The sequence below is a fragment of the Trachemys scripta genome, chromosome 3, assembly GCF_013100865.1.
Source record: "Trachemys scripta elegans isolate TJP31775 chromosome 3, CAS_Tse_1.0, whole genome shotgun sequence".
Taxonomy (NCBI): domain Eukaryota; kingdom Metazoa; phylum Chordata; order Testudines; family Emydidae; genus Trachemys; species Trachemys scripta.
The window spans coordinates 115,753,719-115,775,384 of NC_048300.1; the positions used below are offsets into that span (position 1 = coordinate 115,753,719).

The window sequence follows — 21,666 nt, forward strand, 5'->3', positions numbered from 1 at the left end:
TAATTCACTTGTTGTGACAATGTTAGTATTATGGATCTCTGACATCTCAGGAGAAATGTATTTGCCCTTTATAAAGAAAGCATCCTATATTTATCACAGGATGTAGTCCTGCAAAAAGTTCATTTACCATTGATGGGTACATTATGGCGCTGTTCTCTTACTTGAGATAAAATGAACCACTTTCAGCAAAAGTACTTTCTTTAACTTAGTCAGCTGCTTCACTTCTCACTTTAAAGTGAAATGTCCCCTGCTAAAATCATTAGTATTTAACTACAACACCCAGAATACCATTAACTGTAATTTATGTCCATCCCTTGTACAGATGGGCATAGCAAAAGCAGTGTTTTGCATTTATTCATTCCCAGACTTTTAACTTGTCTTTGATTTTGATGCATTGGTCTGTTACTGCCACTTTAGAGGTGTGTCTGTGTACACTTCATAAGGATTTTTTTTTTCATATATAGTATTGTAACATGTTGGGAAGGAAAAATTGCCTTCAATCCAGTAGTTTTATCTAATTTTATTAAAATCTGATACTTTTTTATTGTTTAATTTATGACCAGGAAATAAATGAGAGAATAGTACAAACAATTAAACAGTGCCTTCAAAGGTATTTAACGAATCTCTTCTGTGTATTTCTAAAACCATTTTAGGACTCTCTACTCCAGAACCATTTAAAATATCTGAATAAGAAGTACAGATTCAGACTAAGTGAATGCTATGAGTATATCCACTGTGAATCTTGTGTCGATCATACTGATTGTAGACAAATTGGTCTTAGATTTGACAAGTTGTTGCTATAGAACTTTGTTAAACTTTAGTCTGAAATCTCCTTTTCTGACATATGAAACCTGGAAGAGGGGGCTCAGTTATCTGTGTAGTCTTTTTAAAATATCTAACATGCTTCCTGTTGACATACTAGCGCAGTAAATCCACAAATTGTACTTAAATGCATATTGCATTTTTCTGATTAACTCTTCTGTGTATATATTACAAGTTGCTCAGCTACAAATGAACTAATTTGGGACATTAGAAAATAAAAGGTTTAAAAAAGGAATACATGTTGGAGGCTTTGGCGTGCTTCATTTTCTTCTTGGGAACAAAAATGTGCAGCTGCTGCTTGCATGACCTTAAATGGAGATGATCTGGACTATCTCCAGTGGGATTAGAAATCCACCACCAGAGCATGTTTGTGTTCTTGTATTTAGAGATCCGGTTGCTTTTTGGGATAATATCCAAAGAGCACAAGCATTTTACACTTGGTGTAGCAGCTTCTTATTTAACTAATAATAAAAATTTAATTGAGGTTATTTTGTCTTTTGTGTGTTTTTGTTTTTAAAATTCCAGATGTAGATGTCCGTCACCTATATTATCTTGGTAAAAACTCTGAGATGTTAGTGTTTGTTTTCTATGATCTATGGTGATGGATAGAAATGAACTATATATAACACAAGTATAATCTGGTTTCGTGGTTTTAAAGTAACCAAAGAAATTCGGCACTAAAACTGAACACCGGTGCTGAGGCCTTCTCACACTGTTGTGCCACTTTTCTCTAATAATATTGGGTAAATTAAAATGTATCTTTACTCTGCCTCTGTAAAAATGACATAATTGAGAGTCCATCTCTCTCTAGGATTTCAGTATAATATGTTCAGTTTAAAAATAATAGAAAAGATATATATATTTTTTTTCCTAACTGCCAGTGCTGCAAACTCACCTTGAGAACTGAGCCTGAGTTCCTTTGTTTTTGTGTGTTGTCACGATCAACAAGCCAAATGCTGTTCTTGGTGATAACCTCACTGTTGTTGTTTGTGTGTTTGCACAGGTGTCACTGATTGTAATTTAGGAAACACTTACGTTGATGTATGGTGTTCTTTGCATGTGTTTGCACTACAGGACTAACAGAAGTAAAAAGTGGTGAAAACTTTGTTGTTACTGAACTTGGCAGATATGATTCTAAAAGCATAGAAAGGGCTAGTTCTTCTTCAGTTGCTGTAAATTAACATAGTCCCATTAAAGCCAATGTCAGTATACAGATTTATACCAGCTAAAGATCTGGCCCAAAAGCAGATGTGGTAAGCAGGTGTCATTTTACTTAGTTGTTTTAACAACAGAATTGCACTTTAAGACAATTTCCTATCTCTGAATTTTTCTTGCTTGATTTTGGTGGTGAGGTTTAAGAATACAGTCCTGACTTCCGTGGGTCTCATGTCAGATTCTACTGTTTTTAACTGGCGTGGGGTGGGATGGGAGAGCTGCAGAGAAGTGGGGTTGAGGCTTTGTTTGGTTTCGTTTAATTTAATGTGTTAGTGAAGCATTTAGTGAAACGTTCACTAGCAACATAACCAGAGTTCACGCTTCAGGAATAACAAATAAGATCAAAGTCATGATGTTAACATATAATCCAACGCAGTCTGATTTTAGTGTTTTGTTTGTTTTTAATCACAAAAACTATATAAATAAATAGGTTGCACTCCATAGCTTGCGGGGTAATTTAATTAGTCATTTGCTTTGAAGATGATCAGCAGTATTCTGAATTTTCTTCCATTGCCTTTTACCACATCACTCCAGGAGATAGATAGGGTAAAAATTTTATATCTATCTCTATCTATCTATCTATCTCTTTGTTTTTCCCCTACCTCGTGCTGCTGTCAAGCTATTGTTACAACATGCTGTATCCAAGTTAAAGCAGATGGAAGAGTCACGGAGAGTCCTCTCTAAGAGAGCCACCTTTCCTGCTTCATAGATTGGCTTACAGGGGATTGTGTGGAGTGTTGTGGAGGAGGCCTTCCTTCCTCACACCTGTGCCCTGCAGATCAAGGCCTGTCATCTTTGCACCACATTTATTATCCTCTGGTTAAAAAGGGTGAAAGTTCTTAATGATTTCCTAAAATTGGACTGTCATTAAAGTGCTGGCTTTATTTTTATTTTTAAACTTTATTCTGTCATCGATAATAGTAAGGTAAAATGATAAGTCTTTGGCTTTGTACATGTTTTCTTAAGTATACATAAGCATATGGGTTTAAAATCATATGGAACATAAATGAATAGAAAAGTCTTCATCATCTGAGCTGCAGCATCACATCTCTCTCTGGGACTTTTTTTCTCTTGTAATGCTAAAGGCTCTAACAGTATTGATTGTCAGGTTTGTTACTAACAGAAGACTGTTTCAGAAAAGGTCAGCTTTAATATTTGCATTTCCTTCAGTCTTATGGCCATGAACTTTTAACAAGTGCAGTAGATTACAGTGTTAACAAGTATAATGGCACCTGTTATGTTCTTTGATACTTTGACCTATTGGTAAGATAGGGGAAGAGGATCAAAAAAGATTTTTGGCTGGGTCTTCTGGTGGTTCCCCTGACCTCCAAAATATACAATTTATTTTCCTTAGACAGTACATATTTGGCATAAATTGTACCCATGTAATATCTTATTTTTACAATAAATGTTAGCACCACAAAAATCTATATCCTGTAAAACATCTGGCTCCTTTTTTTTTTTTTTTTTTTGGACTATTCAAGTAATAATTTACTAGTTAAATAAACCGACTAAGAGAACCGTTACGCCTGTCTCGCTGCCAGAAAGCAACATGATACAGCAGAGAACATTCAAGGAAAAAAGATAATTACTTCAGCTTCATTGCTTTTGGTTAACATGGTGCTTGTTTTTTTAATAATTGCAAAATCTTCTTCAAATGCATTTTAATTTGAAGTTTTAATTCTCTCAGTTGATTAGCTTAGTTTATTTGCATGAAGTGATGTGCTGAGATTCTTGTAACAAAGAAACTGTGTTGAGTGTCTTTTAGATAAACTGTTCCAGGAAACACAGAGATTAGTTGTGTTGTTTGACATGGTATGAGTGATGGATGAACACAGGGACAAAGGCATATGAAGGAGAGATAAAAGACTTGAAGACCATGTTTCAATTGCCAAGTGTGGTGGCACTGGATTATCTCCACTTTAACAGCAATTATAGAATGGAGGCTAGAGATTGTGTTTTGGACTTCAGCTGCTACGTATCTTCAGTAGTAGATTGTCTTTAACAGGGGAGTGCTCAAACTTTGCCCAATTGAGGAACACGCTAGCAATACTCAGGAGCATGAGAGTTGTATCACAGGGAACACTGTAGTAGCAAGTTTCATCCTAATATGCAGTAGTACTCATGGAGGGCATGGGTGCCCTCATGCAATGCTCCATTTGGGGCACGTCATTCAGATTCAGATAGAGGTGGCATAAAGAGGTCTTTTTTAGCTTCCATGGATTTACTCCTCAGAAGGAAACGACTGTATTTGGCTTGCAGGCCACTTGTTTAGTCATCCCTGCTTTACCAGGTGCATGTGTGAAATATTGAAATAGGAAATTTTAACACTTTCCAAATTTAAGAAATTGTCATTTACTCCCCTCTCTCTTCCTCCCCCACTATCTTCATCTTGCTTTTGTATGGGATGGTGATACAAAGATGAGTGAAAAGCTCTTGGTGGATTACCAGCCATTAGCCATTTCTCTTTTTGTTTCCCAAATAGTTATAAATAAAATATTTGGTTAGTTTTTACAATTTCACTTTTTATACAGAATTTCTTCAGTTTAATAATAAAAGTGTTAACTTCTTGTCATTCATTTCACATGTATATGAGCAAGAAAAAATACTAAAGACTTTATATGAAGTATAGCTGCTTCCTGTGAGGTTCTTTGGTAACACCTCGGGGGGGAGCCCAGCTTCCCCCACCGCCCCAAATACTTGTGAGTTTGAGGGGTTGAAATCTGTCTCTGAGCCAGAGTGTTCAAAACTTTGGAGTATTTGGATCACACCATTATAGAAAGTGTCAAACTGTGAACTTTAATCTGGGACTCTAGTTTGGATCCATCTCTAAGCAATAAGAACAGATTCCAATGGAATATGTGGTTTGAGCATTGGCCTCTAAACCCAGGGTTGTGAGTTCAATCCTTGAGGGGGCCACTTAAGGATCTGGGGCAAAAATAAGTACTTGGTCCTGCTAGTGAAGGCAAGGGGCTGGACTAAATGACCTTTCAGGGTCCCTTCCAGTTCTATGAGATAGGTATATCTCCATATATTAAACCTGTATATTTTATTACATGTATACTGCTTCCTATCACTCAGTGACCTATGAAAGTATGCTCTTTAGAGTCTAGTAAATCCTTGGACTGTTTGATTGAAATGAAGGGGAGTTTTATTTTTCACGGAGCCCCCTGCACATGAAACCCCCCCTGCTGAGTTTCACCCCCTGCATCTGGAGCCCTCCTGCACCCAGGCCCCACCGCCCTGAATCTGGACCCTCACACTTGCACCCAGACTATCTCCCACTGAGGTCTCCACACTCCAACCCACACCCCGACAAGCCCCATCCCCCCCTGCACCTGGACCACCCTGATGAGCCCGCCAGATCTCCAACCCACTGAGCTCCAATCAGCTGCATCCAGACCCCATGCTCCATTGAACCCCACTTCCAGCACCCAGATCCCACCACTGAGCCCCCTAACTAACACACCTCTGCTGAGCCCCAACCACCTTCACCTGGACCCCCCTGCAGAATCCCATTCCCCGTGAACCTGTAACCCCCAGTGAGCCCTTGTGCATCCAGACCCCCCTCCACCCAGACCCCCGACTGAGCTGCCTGCAGATTGCCCCACACAGAACCCTCTCACCCCACGCCTGGATCCCCTCACTCTAAGCTCCTCCACGCTTGGATCCTGTCGGGCTGAGCCTGCCTGCCTCACACCTGGATTCGGGGCTGGGGCTGGGCATGCGTGCAAGACTCTGAAGAGCACTATATAATGGGTAGTAGGTATTATCATACATTAGGAAGTGGAAATTAGTCGAATCTTTCTCCTTGCCTTAAGAAGCCTTCAAGGCCTGAATTTTGGTATTATCCAGCTAGACTTCCTGCCTCTGACATCTCTTGCAAGGAAGAAAAACACTTTCACAGACAGACAGGATTGCCCTCCAATGGACAAATATATCGAACTTCTAGTTTTGTTAGAGACAAGTGTGTCTCAAGTACCCCTCATAATGTCAAGTGGAAGAGGTTCGCTATCTGAAGTGATGCCAAACAATTAGAAACTTTCACGTATTCCACACGCAATCTGCTTGACTCTGTTCCACACTTGTCAGGGTCATAGTTGCATGGATTTTTCTGTCAGAGGCCAGATTGTCTGCAATTTTTAGTCCATTATGAGCCTGCGAAAGCTTCAGACCAGAATTTTCAAGTGTCCTCTGATTTTGATATGTCAGCCTTGATTTTTTTTTTTTTTTTTAGAAGTGCTGAGCACCCAAAACTCCAGCTGAAATTATTGGGAAAGGTGGATGCTCAGCATCTCAGAAAAATCAGGCCCAAGGTGGTATAAAATAGAGTCCAGAAATTCTGGCCTAATTTCTAGGGGAAATTCTTGAATAATCGCTATTTGTGTAGTGCAGTAGGCTGTACATGGCACTGTACAGAAATGAAATACAGTCCCTGCCCCATGGAACTTGCAGTTTAATGATGTTCCCAGGATACTAAACTGTTTGGCTGGTAGTCTGAGGCCCAGATTGTTCCCCTATATGGTAATACCCTCTGCCCACCACTGGCAGCAGGGTCAACTGTAGAGATAACTAGTGACTAATTATTACATGCCCTAGATAAATTAGGGATATGGCGATATTGATAGCACATACTTATCCCCTAACTGGATATAGTTCTGTTCAGATCTTGTTTAAAGATGGCTGTGTTTAGGAGATGGCCCCTGATAAATGAATTTACAGGTACTGCAAATTTTTGGCAGTTGGTTTGCTGAGACTGTTATTTATTATGCTAGTCATAATGGTTTCATTGTTTATCTTGTGCTCCCTCTCATTCACTTGTTTTAGCCATCTATTGTTTCTATCATATGTATAGACTGGAAAATCTTTGGGGCAGGGATTGTCTTTATATTTTGTATGTACAATGCCTAAAACAATAGGAGCCCTGATCCCTTATCGGGGTCTCCGTGTGCTACTATAATATTAAAAACAACTTATGATGAATCAGCCATAACTCTTTCCTGACCTTTTTGAGTGCATGATTTTTTGGTCTTAACGTTAGTGCTTGCTTTTCACATTGAATAACTATATTTACATTTTTTATGGTTATGCTGCTTTCTAGCTTAGAAGAGTGGATTGAAGAAATCATTTTAGCAACTTGTATCACACACAGCTTCAGAGAATAAAGAAAAAAAATCACAGCCGTTAACCGAGTAAAGCCCCTTTTGTCTCCAGAATGTTTCAATAAAAAAATGTTTGAGTTTAAATGTAATGGGAAGATAATATAATCACTTAATTAAACATGTGCTTCTATACTTAGGAAAGACCCACTTGTTATCTATGGAAAATTCCAGGCACTGTTGGTCTTCACGTCCTATTAAGTGGCACCTAGAAGTGTTTTGTGCTCATAACATTTGCCAGAATATAAATGGAAGGGGTTTCTGAACAAAATAATATTGGTGTTGGCGCAGACTGTAAAGGAATGACATGTCTGTTGCTTTTGTGTGTCATGGTTTTATTGTTAGTAGGTAGATATGTAGAAGGAGGCATATAATCAAGTCCACAGCTTTGGGAATACCTCTTTCACTATGTAAGAGTGTGCTGGCTCAGAAGTGGCATAGATGAGAAAGTTGTGGAGCATAACTGAGTGCCTGACACTATGCCACAAATGAGGCAACATTCTTGTGCTATGAAAGAATTACCCGTGACAATATGTATCTGTTACCTACCTTACAAAACTGTATTTTCAGAGTTAATATTCTTTTCACTTCTTGGTTAGTTTTTTTAGAGATTTTGTTGTTGGTAAGATCACCACTGGTGCCATTCTTACAATAGAACATGCCATGAGAGGAAAACTAATGTTCTCACTGCCAACGTGGGTATCCATAGCTCCAAGTGATACCTTTTATCTCTTTATCTAGGTGTTCATACTGAACTCACTACCATAGTGATGTGTGCAGCATAAACACACACATATGTAGATTAGTGGGTGGATAGATTCTGAGCAAAATAAGAATTACGTAGATCATAAGCTGTATGGGGCAGCAGAGACCATCTTCATAATCTTTGTATAGGGCAGGGGTAGGCAACCTAGGACATGTGTGCGGAAGGCGGCACGCGAGCTGATTTTCAATGGCACTCGCACTGCCTGGGTCCTGGACGCCAGTCCGGGGGGCACTGCATTTTAATTTAATTTTAAATGAAGCTTCTTAAACATTTTAAAAATCTTATTTACTTTACATACAACAATAGTTTAGTTATATGTTCTAGACATAGAAAAATACCTTCTTAAAAACATTAAAATGTATTACTGGCACATGAAACCTTAAAGTGAATAAATGAAGACCCGGCACACCACTTCTGAAAGGTTGCCGACTCCTGGTATAGTGTCTAGTTTGATGTTGCATTCTGTTCCCGTCTGGTGGCACCTAGCCCAGCTAGAGATGGATGAGTCTGCTACAGTCTTGGTTAAGAGCCATGTGGCTTTTAGCTCATGCTGTAGCGGCTCATGCAGAGGTCCTAGGGTTCGATCCCGCCTGCCGACAACCAGGGTCTGTCAGTGTTGCATTGTCATGGTACAAAAACTCAATAAGAATATTTTGAAAAATCAAAAATACTTTGAGTGGTCTCTGGATATCATTTTTATGCAAACATGTTTATTTGAAATGTTTCTGGGACATCAGAAATATTCAGCTATCACTCATCTGGCCTGTTAAGTAATATGGGATCAATATGCCAAGATAATTATTTGCAAATGAGTGGTATGATAGGTTTTTCTGAAACCTTGGTCAAAACAATCAAACGCATAAGCCAAAACTTCCAGCAGCCAATTCTAAACCAAAAATGCCAAAGATGCCCTTCAGTCTGTTTTCTAGTAAAAGAAACTAATCAAAGGGATAGCTTTTGTGCAGTGAAAGTTTGGGTCTATTTGCAGTTCAGTGTTCACTGCTTCCTACAGTCAAGAGCTGACCCCTACTTGTGGCTATCCAGACACTTCTGAGCAAGACGCTGTTGTAGAGAAAACTCATTTCAGTTCAGGGGCTCCCTATGCACCCAGTAAAGCTGTGCTAGGAGTTCAGATAGCTCATAGGGCCTTGCACAGGTCCTCTTTATTGGGTAGGTTTACTCAGTTTGTTGGGAAATTGCCTAATTCAACAACTAGCTGTATTTCCCTCCTGAGCAGTTCTTCACATGGTTGCACACATCTATTCCAGAATGCCAAAGCCGGAGAGCTTTTTGCAGCAGTACTTGTCGAGGAGACATTTGTATCCTGCACCTCCTTATGGCTCCTCCTGAGGCTATATAAGGTCGGTGCCTCCCTGTCCCGCTGAGTTCCTTCTCACTGCCCATCAGAGCCCACTGTGAGGTTTACCTCATGGGTTTTCTTCTGTGTAGGTAGCTAATTCAGGAGAAAGCTAATTTGTCAACAGTTAGTTAGCAGTTCACACCTGTTAAGTGCTTTTTAATTCTTGTTTTCTACTTTCAAGTTTGTTTTAATAGTAAACAGCACTCGCTAGGCTTGAGGTACTGCTTATCGTGTAGGGTGTCTGTCGCTAATAGTGACCTCCATACATGGTACCTTTTATGCCTCCGTGAAGGACACATTAAGACATGAGTGGCAGTGAAACTATTGGGGAGGGGGTCTGACTCTGCCCCTCACTCCCCCTGTGCAGCGCTTCTGTTCTGTGGGGCTGGGCCTAGCTCCCTGCTCCACAGCCCGTTGGCTCTAGCCACTTGTAGATTCAGAGGAGCCTACCGCAGTGTCATTTGCCACATACAAATGCATGCAGATGGGGCTCAGCCCTGCTGCTACTGGATGTAGGGTCTCAGGATCCCTCCCTGGGACTCGCATAACATAAGTTGGTCCATTGGCCTCACATAGTCATGGAGCTATTCGTGATAGTGCTCACTGTGTCCAGTAATAGGGTGCCAGCAGTGTCAGATCCTAAGATTGCATACATTGCAACTGTAATGGATTGCTAAACTGTATTATACAGATCAACCATTAGATGACGCTATGTGTCCTGTACCTCCCTTAAGCTCACAATAGCTATTCCTGGCAGTGCATTAAAGGGTCTTATAGGGTACACATCTGGTCAGTCTCTCTCTCTCTCTCTCTCTCTCTCTCTCGGAAGCTCTGTAGCCAGTCCATATCTGGTACAGAAGCCAGGACTGCTAGTAGCAACCTACCATGTACAAGGTGTACATGGCGACAATAACCCATTACACTGACTTAAAGCAAATGCCAGTTTTGATCTCTTTCTTGCACTCTTTAATTGGTGCATTTAGTGCAATAAAACTAACATTTAGAGATCCTAAGTCCCTTACAGTTGACTTGATTGATAAGTTGATATTTCCCTCCGTATTCCCCCTCATTTGGCTCATGTATCTAAAAATTTAAAAAGTTCAAAGTCCTACTGGTGAACATGTCTGTTAAGCCTCTAATTATTTTATGTCTCCTCTTCTTCCACTGTTAACATTCTGAAAATAAAGTATGACTAAGCAAGTGAAAGTTAATTTCACCTTAATGAAAACAAAATAGTTTGTATGTTTCTGTCCTGTTACTTCGTACAATATATTTTTATATTTCTCTCCTAGTTCTTTTCTTTCACCTTTCTATTCTGAAATAAATCAGTGTGTAATCATGTCTTATGCTTAATATACCATTCCAGTTCATGGCTAGGTAAAACACTAGTACTAAGAAAATGTCACTGAATGTTTTGGAAGAAATATTGCTTTTACAATGCAGTGTAGTGTTGTGTACATTGGTACCTTTTCATTTTTTTCCTATTGAAAGCCTTATTCTATCAGTTATTGAGTTGCTTTCAAAAACAGCAATAATAGCATTGTTGGTCACAAGCTGTCCTAAGTAGCATTTTTTTTTTAAATAAATATTTTTATTGAATAATGTTAAACAGTTATACAATGGAATTCAAGAATATAGGTCCACTTAATAGAGTAGAGGAAAATTTGACCAGCCTTACAAAGCAAAACAACTATTTATCACTACTAAATCTAAACAACAACTACAAAGAGAGGACGAGAGGGAGGAAGAATACTTGAAACAATATTTTATGTGCTACTTTCTAAACTGTATCACTTTAGAATCTGTTATGTACAGTCATACGAGATTAATGCTCAAAACGATAACACTTAACTGGGAAAGGAAACTTGTGTTGTATTGTTTTTTGCCAACTTTAGACTCAAAATTGCCAGTGTTAATTTTGACTTCTATGAAATGGGATACCAATTAATGCAACTGTCATTCTAGCCTTTTGTTCTGCAGAAATCCCTTGTGTGCACGTTCATGTGGACCCTTTCGTAATTATTAGTGGGTATGTTTTACAGTACGTGTGCTTGCTCCTTAAATAGACACTTCGGTAGACACAGTGGGGTGAATTCTGCCGTCAGCTACACCTGTGCAATCCCAATCGTAGACATTAGGTAGAAAAAGACCTATTAAGTCATCCTCACCATCTCTCTGCCATTACAGGCTTATTCTCTATTTTCTCTAGTGTTCTTAGTCCAGTGTAGTTTTAAAAAAATATTAAGTGAGTTGGTTTCCACTTCCTTTGGGAGACTTTTGCACTACCTATTGTGTCTCACTGTCATTAGGTTTTTCTGTTGTTAGCCTACATTTTCACTTCTGTAATTTCATCTCACGACTCTCAGTTGTGCATGGTGCATGCACCAATTAAATAATTTCCCTCTTTCAATGGAAATAATTACAGATTATTAAATCTCTCCAAACTATGCATGTGGGCTCTTAATCCTTCCTCATAAATCAGTCCCTTCAGGTCCCGGATCTTTTTTGTTGCTCTTCTCCAAACTCCTTTCAGTACATCAATATCTTTCTGGTTATGTGGTGCCCAGAACTGAACATAGTACTCCACATGGGTTCACACCAGAGCTATATATAAAGGGCTATCTTCTACTCTCTCTCCTCCATAATCTGATGATTTTTGTCTATGGAGCCCAAAACTGCATTAACCTTTTTTTGCAGCCACGTTATATTGCAAACGTGTGTAATTTTTAGTGTCCATTTTTAACCCACAATATCTCTTGTAACTGCTTTCCAGGTTACATCCTCACATCAAGTATATGTATTTCCCAAGTTGTATTAGATTGCATTTTTCTAAGATGAATCCCATTATTTCCTGTTGCTGTTTTCTGATATTTTTGATCATTTACTTTTCTTCTTTAACACTTCTTAACTTTATTAAGTGAAGAATACTAGACTTAACAGCAGCTCTGCAGAGCTCCATTACATACTAGTGAAATCCGTAGGGTTGCATGGTTATAATTTAGGACAAACTCTGACCCAGAATGTGCTGGATTTGCAGAGGCTTTAACAGATTTTATCATACCTTAGGGTTTGTATACATGGAACATACACTAGAGGGATATGATTTGCATGTTGCACATTAACTGACCCATATAGGCCCTACTGGTATGAACTAAAAGTTCCCTAGTGTGCATTGATGTGGTGCTGTTTGAAAGAGCAGTGAAGAGTGGTAGCACAGACTTCAATTCGGGCAGTACACACACACGGGATTCTGAGTACATACTTGCATTGCTAGCTGCGCTGCTAACTTTAGCAGTGCTAATGCAGGTAAAGCCAGTGTAGGTATGTCTGCTTGAGCTACAGTCACACTTCAGATTGCAGTGTAGACATACCCCTAGTCTTCCCTGTTAAGAATTTAACAAATCATATATTGCTATGTGGCGGCACATTTATCCTTGTATAGCAAAGGCACTAGGTTCAGTGAAATAATAGATGGTTAGAATTCAGACACTGCAAGTCAGGATTATTGCATTCTGCTCCTCCTTCGGCCACTGATTTCTGTGTGACTTTGGGTGTAAGTCTCTGAACTTGTGCTTCGTTTTATCCATCAGTGAAATAGGTATATAGTTCTCTACATTACAGGGGTGTTGTGTTAAAGAGCAGTTCCACTCCCATATGCTCAGCCTAAGTAAATAGACCAATGGCTGAGAAGAGGTATGGGCAGGTGACGGGGAAGGGTGTTAAAGAAATCCCCCCTTGCTATTGTTTTGCAGACTATGGAGCAGCCATGGAGCTAAACCAGATCCACTACTGAAGCCCTAACCTGATCCTGCCCAGAAGAGAAGAGAACAGAAGTGTCTCTATGCTTCCCTTTCCCCCTCCCCCTCTAAGCCTTTTAGGTTGATATGGGAACTGCTGTGGAGTTGAGATGCATGCCACAAGGTTTATGGTTTGCTCCTCCTCATAACTCCTTCACCACCACCTCCTTTCCACCCTTCCCCCCAAAAAGAAAAATCCTGCCACTCTTGTGCAGCAGAGCTGCACCTGTTCCATCACCTTGGCCCCTCTGCAGAGGCGGGTATCATGTCCTTACATGATGATGTCTGTAAATTACATTGTTACAAAGGGGCTATGTACAGTCCATAAGCAGTGTGATGTTTTGATTGGACTGCAAGCAACTGGTCAGAAGTTTCATTTACTTAAACAATATAATTTTGGCTTCTTGCTGGTTGTGAGAAACCGTAGTGAGCAGCTGGAAACTTTATTGTTGTAAAGTAGAAGTTTAATATATTTTAATAACTTATTAAAATACAACTTTCAGGGAAGATTATCTGAAAAATCATTTAACTTTTTTTTTCAACATAGGCCCTCAGCATTTTGGCCCCATCTAATTATATGTGCTGAGGCAAAAAGCATGAGCTTGGTTGAGGAAGAGATTTTAATATTGTCATTGAAAATTGGATTCCAAATATCTGGTTAAGTTATCTGAATGTTAGTATCTTGGGAGTCTAGAGAAAAAATCCTTTTCCCACTGTTAGGAAACATGATGGTATTGGTCAGTAATTTGTGTCCCAACAATAAATATTTGCATATAAGCCAGTACAGCAAAGATTTTTTTTTTTTTATTTTCCAGCAAATGGCTGTCTTAGCTGTGACTTGAAGGCTTGCCAGGTCCTGAAAGTCAAGGCCAAGCCCTTGTTCAAAAACAAGCTAGTGAGGCTTTGGATGTCCGTGTGCAAAGGATACTGTTTTAACTGAACAGATGTTTTCAATCTGAGTGAGATATGCTTGGAAGAGATGCCAGCTAGCAAAAATAGTCATGTTTTCTAGGACAGTTGGAAAAGAATGTTGGGTGTTTTGGATGGGCATCTTTTCTAGTTGCAGTGAAGGGTGATGGTGTTTGAAGTGGGAACGTGTTGTTGGCTTTACTGTATCTGCTGTTAAAAACAAACTGTATTCTCATTACATGATTTGAGGGCTTGAAGGGACAAAAAGTTCTCAAATGTAATTGGACCACCTGTGTTTCTATCATCACACAATTCAAACTATTTAGAAAGCTGTTGGGAGTATTTAACACCATGTGCTCTAAATGAGTGAAATGAGCCTTTGTTATTCTGGGCACTATTAAAGTATTTATAGCACAAAACGAAAAGGATACAAGAAATGGAAAAATAATTTGTCAGTTTGGAATGACCAGTAAAAACACCTAGGTTTGATAGGTTTCATAGACAATTATGATGCTCTCTAAACATTATGCAGTCTATGGGAATGGATATGTTCCAATAGCAAAAAGTTTGTTTGTGAAAGTCGCATAAATAGACCTTCGGTACTGTATGTATGTATTTTGACACATCCCCCATCGTATAGCAACTATTTGGCAAATCATTTATCGTTATATGTTTAACTTTCAAATGTGTATTCTGTCTTGTTTTCAAGTGGCATTGACAGATCCCTGACAGACGCGGCACATAGTCGTTTTATTGTGTGAAGTATATTTTGTGTTGCTTTTTGCTTTGGTGCACATTACTAAATTATTTTTTTAAAGCTGTTTTTGCAGTGGATTTATGTAGTGGACTTGTTCTGAAATATTCAGCTAGAAAAATATTTGGAAGCTTCCATATAATTTTCAAATAAAAGGGGCAAGATTTAAATCACTCACTTTAATCTCTGCCTCCCCCCTGCCCTTTCTTAGGTGCTTTTCTAAAGACTAGGGAGTTGCACACTTTGTAACTTGTGTAAACTAAGCTCATTGTGTACACCAGGTGCTCCTTGCATTTCTCCATTCCTCTCCCACAAGTTCACTGTGTGCCATCCTCCCATCCCCCTCTCTTTTCAGGGACTCCCTGCAACTCTCTCATACCAGGGTCCCTCATCCCTCCCCCATAGCAGCAGCTCTGTGTGCCCCACCATTCTTGCTTGCTTCCCCCCACCCGTACCTTTCATTCCCCTCTATGCCAGAGGGCTCTGAGTACCTGTTTCCTCCCATAGTAGAATCTTCCATTTTCAGGGCAGAGACTCTGCAATCCTTCATTAAACCTTAACTCCTTCATCCCCAGGCCAGGGTCCCCCCAACATCCCTCGCCCATCAGGAGTTTTCTGTGTATACTTCCATTCCCTCTTCCCCCTCCACCATACTTCTTTTTCTTCTCTGGGAAAGGAGTAATTTGGGGGGTCAGCCTGTTAATCTACTGGGTGAGCAGATATGAGATGGGAATATTGTTATGCTATAAAGTGTAATTAGTGCCATCAACCACTTCTTTGATTGATAGACAATTGGAGAGGTGCTTGAGGCTTGGTGTGCTAAAGACCTGGCAGAAAATTCATGTGCCCCATTTCACCCTTTTCAGTTTTCCGATTTCCCCCGAGATCAAGAGGGTTCTAGTCATTGGTGTCTAGAACATTGCCTGAAATTTTGGACTTGATTGGATGTGGCATTCAAAAGTTACCTCATTACAGATAGACAGACGAACCGAAATGCCATTGAGTTGGGCGTAAGGCTGTCTAAAATTGGCTAAGTCAATTTTATAAGAGCCAGAACTTGCCTTGTTCAAGCAATGATACGACATTTGTATTCATTTACAGTCTTAATTTATATATTGTTATTTCATTATGCAAAATATTTTAGGAGTGGAACTGAAAAATAGTTTTGCCAGTTGAAAGTACAAGAGGAGCTTTATGTAGAATTGCCCTTGTTGGAATCTGGTCAACATACCCATTCCTTTGTAAAAAGTGTTTTAAGATCTTTGACTGAAGTTGCTCAGAGTCTTTTTGTTTTATGTCTCCTTTGGAAGATGTGCCCAACAATTTAAATAATAATAATAATAATAATAATTAATAATAATACCTAGCTCTTATGTAGCATTTTTCATCAGTAGATTTCAAAGTGCTTCACAAATTCTGTGTCATGCCTATTGCTTATGGGGCCAGATTTGAATTAGCAGATGAATACCGGCTGCTGAGGGCTCATCTACACTGAGAAGTTAATTCGTATTAAGGTAGGGTACAAATGAAAGTGACATAGCTATTCCTAATTAACTCCCTGTGTGGATGATCTTATTTTGGAATAAAATAACCTGAGGTTAATCTGGAATAGCTATTTCAGAATAATTCCCCATGTAGACAAGCCTTTACTCTTTTGATGATCCAAGACCCTGCCATCCTGTGATAGAATATGCAGATAGGAAGTTGACAACATTCAACTTTTCTTTCCTTCTACTCAGACACTCAAGGGAAGGTCTGTAGACTGGCTATTTTGAAGACAGGAGGGAGAGAATGCCTTTGGGAAGGCTAGACTCCACGCCATAGGCGCCGACTCTGTGGGTGCTCCAGGGCTGGAGCACTCATGGGGAAAAAAATTTGCAGGTGCTTAGAACCCACTGGCAGCCAGCGCCTCCCGCCAACGGCCCCGCTCATCAATTCCTCTCCCTCCCTCCTAGTGCCTCCTGCCCACCACTATCAGCTTTTTTTGAGGAGTGGGGATGAGGCACATTCAGAGGAGAGGGTGAAACTGGGTAAGAAGAGGTAAGGCGTGGATGGGAAGAGGTGGGGCGGGGCTGGGGACTTGGGAGAAGGGGTGGGGTGGGGACAGGACCTGGAGTAGAGTGGGGGTGGGAAGAGGCTGGATGGGAGTGGGGGTTTGGGGGAAGGGGTTGGGTGGGGGCGGAGCCAGGGGTTGAGCACCCTCCAGGCCCAGAGGAAGCCGGCACCTATGCGCCACACCCATGTCATGTGACTGGGTTGAACCTCAAACTTTGGAGAATCTGTTAACACTTCTTTTCTGCTTATATTAACTTATTTTTGCTTTCTTTTTATAAACCTTGTCCCTCAAGGAAAAGACCTTGCTGACTGCAACTGTATTTTTTTTGTTCCAGTGAGTTATTCCATCAGTTTACACACTGTCATTAGTGAAATAGGCTGCTGTATCACACACAGCAAGAGTTGTGATCTCAGCATTGACAATTTCATAGCTATGCAGTGCACAGGACACTGCATCAACATATCAAACTAATGAGCTTTCTTAGGAAGGCAGAGAATCCCTGGCTCTGAGAGGCAGGGAAAGGTGCTAAAGTAGGGAATCTGATCTGGTAAGATTCAAGATTGTTTCCTCTCTGTCTGATTGTGGCCTAAAAGGGTCCAATAGCTGGGGTAGAAAGGCAGGCAGTTCTGTAATGGGAGAACCAGCAAAGGAAATGCTATGTGCCACCAAATATGGCCGCCTTTACTGATTTTTATTATGCAATCCAGCCTCTTGTCATTGGTATAGCTAAGTTTTGTAAGACATGCTTTGTGTGGCCATGCAAAACCGATTCTGTTAGTGTTTTTGCATTGGGGCACAACATCCCATGAACCAGGCCTGTAAAAAAATTGATGGAGGGAATGATGGGACAATGATTTTAGGATCTTGTGAGAAGCAAAGACTAATGAGAGGGAGCTGGTCTGACTTAGATTGACAGGCCAATATCCACCCAGGGCCTCAAAGATTCTTGACTCTTGTAATTTATCAAAAGAAATATGACTCAGTACCTTTTAAAAATGTATTAAGCCACTTGAAAATAAAATCAGGAAAACATATCACCAAAACAATTACTAATAATAAACCAAACTAAAAATAAAACAATGCAACTTTCAAATCAATACCAAATCAACTAGTTAAATCATCAAATTAAATACTAAAATTTACTAATCGTTATGTCACAGATCCAAATGATCACCCCTCTCAGCCCCACACTAGGACTGATGGGAAACAATTCAAGCATCTGTATGTTGAATTTAAACCCAGTTTATATATATTTTAAATGCACATATATTCATGGGGATTACATACTTTTTTTTCATGTAATTCATTGTAGGTGAAATCTAGTGGTTGACTGAAGGATGATAAAATGATATTTGAAGATCTCAAGATGCCAAGGGCTAGATTCCCAAAGGGATTTAGGCATTGAAACACTCCTAGGTGCCCAGCTGCCTAGTGAGTCACCGCTTCAAGGCAGGCACCCAGGTTCCCCATATGTTGTATGAGGAGAGTTAGATGCCTAAGGAAGGGATCCACAGAAGCCAGAAAGTTGAATGGGGAGCCTCCTAAGATAGCAGAGTGAAATGCAGAGGAAAGGAGCAGGACTTAAGGCCCAGATCCACAAAGGTATTTAGGCACCTACATAGATGCTGTAACTAGGGGTGCCCGGGGGGGCGGGGTGTGTGTGTGTGGAAGCACCCCCTGGCTTGAAGTGGTTTCCGTCATATACAGAGTTTACAGTTTGGTTCAATTGCTCTCAGCACTGCCACTATACGAATTGGTCAGGCACCCCTGGGCACCTGATTCCCTTTGACCTGGTACCTGACTGACAGGCCCTGAAGGAGGCACCCATCTCCACTCTGGTTTCTCAGCCGTGAACCTTCTCCTCGAGTTAGGCACTTAAGCCAGTTCAGGCCTTTTTTGAGGGGTGGGAAGAGCGTGAGATACTTTCTCTCCCTGTTGTATCCAATAGCTCAGTGGCTAGGCACTCCCCTGGTATGGGGAAGACCTGTTTTCAAATCCCTGCTCTGTCTGATTTGGAGCAGGGACTTCACCCCAGGTGTCTCACATTCCAGTTGTGTGCCCTAACTACCAGGCTATTGGGTATTCTGGAACGCGGTCTCTCTCCTGTTGGAGTTATTCCTTTTATATAAATATTCAGTGGGCCAGAGAGAGAGAAAGTGAGAGTCTGACTCTATAGCCTGGCATTTAGGGCATTCCCTGGGATATGGGAGAGTAAGGTTCAAGTCTCTGCTTCAGTGAATATTTAACTATTTATTTATACAAATTATACAACTTCATCAGGAGAGAGTGAGACACCCCAGAATACTGAATAGCCTGGGGCACTCACCTGCATGCGGGAGTCTCTGCTTCAAATCAGGCAGTATGCAAGTTCAAACCTAGGTCTCCCACCTCTTCCATAGGATCATACCCAATAGCCCCAGGGGTTAGGATATGCTGCGACACATACTCATGCCCTCAACATTCTCAACATGCACATCCCCACAGCCCCAGAAATTCCCAAACTGCTCCCCCTCAGTTGTCTTGTGTGCAGGTTAGGCATGCTCAGAGCATATCTGGGATTGGTTCTGCTGGGGAGATAGGTGGGGGAATGCCTAGTTTGAGGATCTCACCAGGGCTTAAGCTGGGCGTCAAGACTCATGCAGTTTTTTGTGCACGTACACCGGAGGGAATGCTGGGTGCCTACAGGGTTAGATGGCAGCTGATCAATGATTTTGTGAGTGTCAATGGTGCCTAAAATGTTGGAGTCAGGCACCTGAGTACCTTTGTGAATCTAGTGCCAAGTGCTCTAATACAATGGTTCTCAACCAGGGGTATGTGTACCCTGGGGGTACACAGAGGTCTTCCAGCATACTCAACTCATCTAGATCAGTTTTTCTCAACCTGGGGGGGTTCCAACCCCTGGATAGGTTTAGGAGAATTGCGAGTGCAGGGCCGGCATTAAGGTATGGCAAGCAGGGCAATTGCCCAGGACCCCATGCCACAGGGTGCACTGCGAAGGTAAGTTACATGCTTCAGCCCGGCCACCTGGGCTCAGTTATCACACTGAAATGTAAATATAATATTTATATTCCAATCAATTTATTTTATAACTATATGGTAAAAATGAGAAAGGAAGTATTTTTTTCCATAATAGTGTGCTGTGACACTTTTTAAATATTTTTATGTCTAATTTTGTAAGCAAGCAGTTGAAATGAGGTGAAACTTGGGGTATGCAAGATAAATCTGACTCCTGAAAGGGTTACAGTAGTCTGGAAAGATTGAGAACCACCGTTCTAATACCATCAGGAAATCCTTTGATTTTGCTCAAAAAACTGCAGCAAGTGCATAAAAATATGTATCAGCATACAACAGTATTTCCCTTTAACCACAATATTTGACCTCTCAATGGCCTTTTTTCCTCCAGTTCTAGTTTTAGAGGATATTGCCTTAACAATATTTTCAGAGTAATCTAAGATGAGTTTGAAAATGGGCTCTTTTGGATCAGTTTCTTTGCTTTTTTTAAAAAATGTTAACTTTACTGTATGCTTAATTCTTTGCTCAGTTTTCCTTTAATTAAAACTGCAAAATTAAATACAAGAATGTTTTATGCTTCAGAAAGAACTTTACATTTGAAACTCATAGAACACGGAAAAAATTGTTACAATTACTGTTCTTCGAACTAATCTATATAATTTTTTTAAAATGCAGGTTCTGACTGGATCGTCTCGTCAAGGTTACACAGGTACAGGCTATCAGGATTTCAGTAATTGGGAATCCCTTATGAAAATCAAAGAAGGGTTGCTAAGACAGAAAGAAATTGTGATTGATCGGTGAGTAATCCTTTCTTGTCTTCAATTGCAGTCTTAAGTAATAGACCAGACTATTGACATAGAAAGTACTACAGATGTTGTCTTTCAAAAAGACCTGGTTCAAAGAAGGTTTTTAGGACTCAGACCTCCAAAGACTCATGTACAAGTGGGACTAGTCGGTGCGTGCAGTTGTGTGTGCGCGTGGCTTTGCAGGATCAAGGACATAGTATAATTTGTCTGTCTTTTCACTGACATTGGTCAAGAGAAAAGCGAATGAGACCACTGTCTAGGACTGTTGCCCCTAAGATTACAAAAAACAGATCTTTAAGAAACTGGCTGGCTGTAAAACCATAATTTTCCTTTTTTCAGCCTGAACAATTCCTTGAAAATGACTTGGAAGACAAAAATTGGTTATTTGTAACCCATTCTTGAGACATTTTTCCCCATGAAAAGTTAAAGTGGGGGTGAATGCTACAGTTGTTTAGTGATATAGTCAAACCCAGCTCTTAAAGATTTGAGAAATTGGCACCATAGAGGTATGCAATTGGTAAAAATGCATTCAAAGATTCCTATGAGTTATTCAGAGAATGATAAATCCAGAATAAATGTCTAAACAAACACTTCCTTTATAATCTGTGGTATGAAATAATCAGAAGAGGACCATTATCGAGACAGGGTAGGTGAGGTAATAATATCTTTTATTGGACCGACTTCTGCGGGTGAGAGAGAGACGCTTTTGAGCTTACACAGAGCTCTTCAGGTCTGAGAGACTAAGGCCTGGTCTACACTACGCAATTAGATTGGTGTAAGCTGCCTTGTTTTGATTTAGCTGTGGAAGTGTCTTCACTTAAATTTGGCTCCTGCCAATGTAAGTGCCTCTCTATACCGATTTAGTAACACCACCTCTCCGAATAGCGTAGAGTCATGGTTGATGTAATTAGGGCAATGCAGTGTCAGTGTAGACACTGTGTTGTTTACATTGACTGTTACTGGGCTTTCAGGAGCTGTTCTACAATGCCCGATACTGACATTACAGTCGA

At 40.3% G+C, this 21,666-nt stretch overlaps 1 protein-coding gene across 1 annotated transcript in view; it reads left to right on the forward strand.

The window, feature by feature from the left end:
- The window catches only part of CEP85L (centrosomal protein 85 like), a 160,086-nt gene that overhangs the window by 100,367 nt on the left and 38,053 nt on the right, over positions 1-21,666 (forward strand). The window contains exon 4 of the mRNA XM_034765794.1: positions 20,526-20,647. Within this exon, the coding sequence (XP_034621685.1) occupies positions 20,526-20,647 (122 nt within the window). The remainder of the gene's footprint in view (positions 1-20,525; positions 20,648-21,666) is intronic.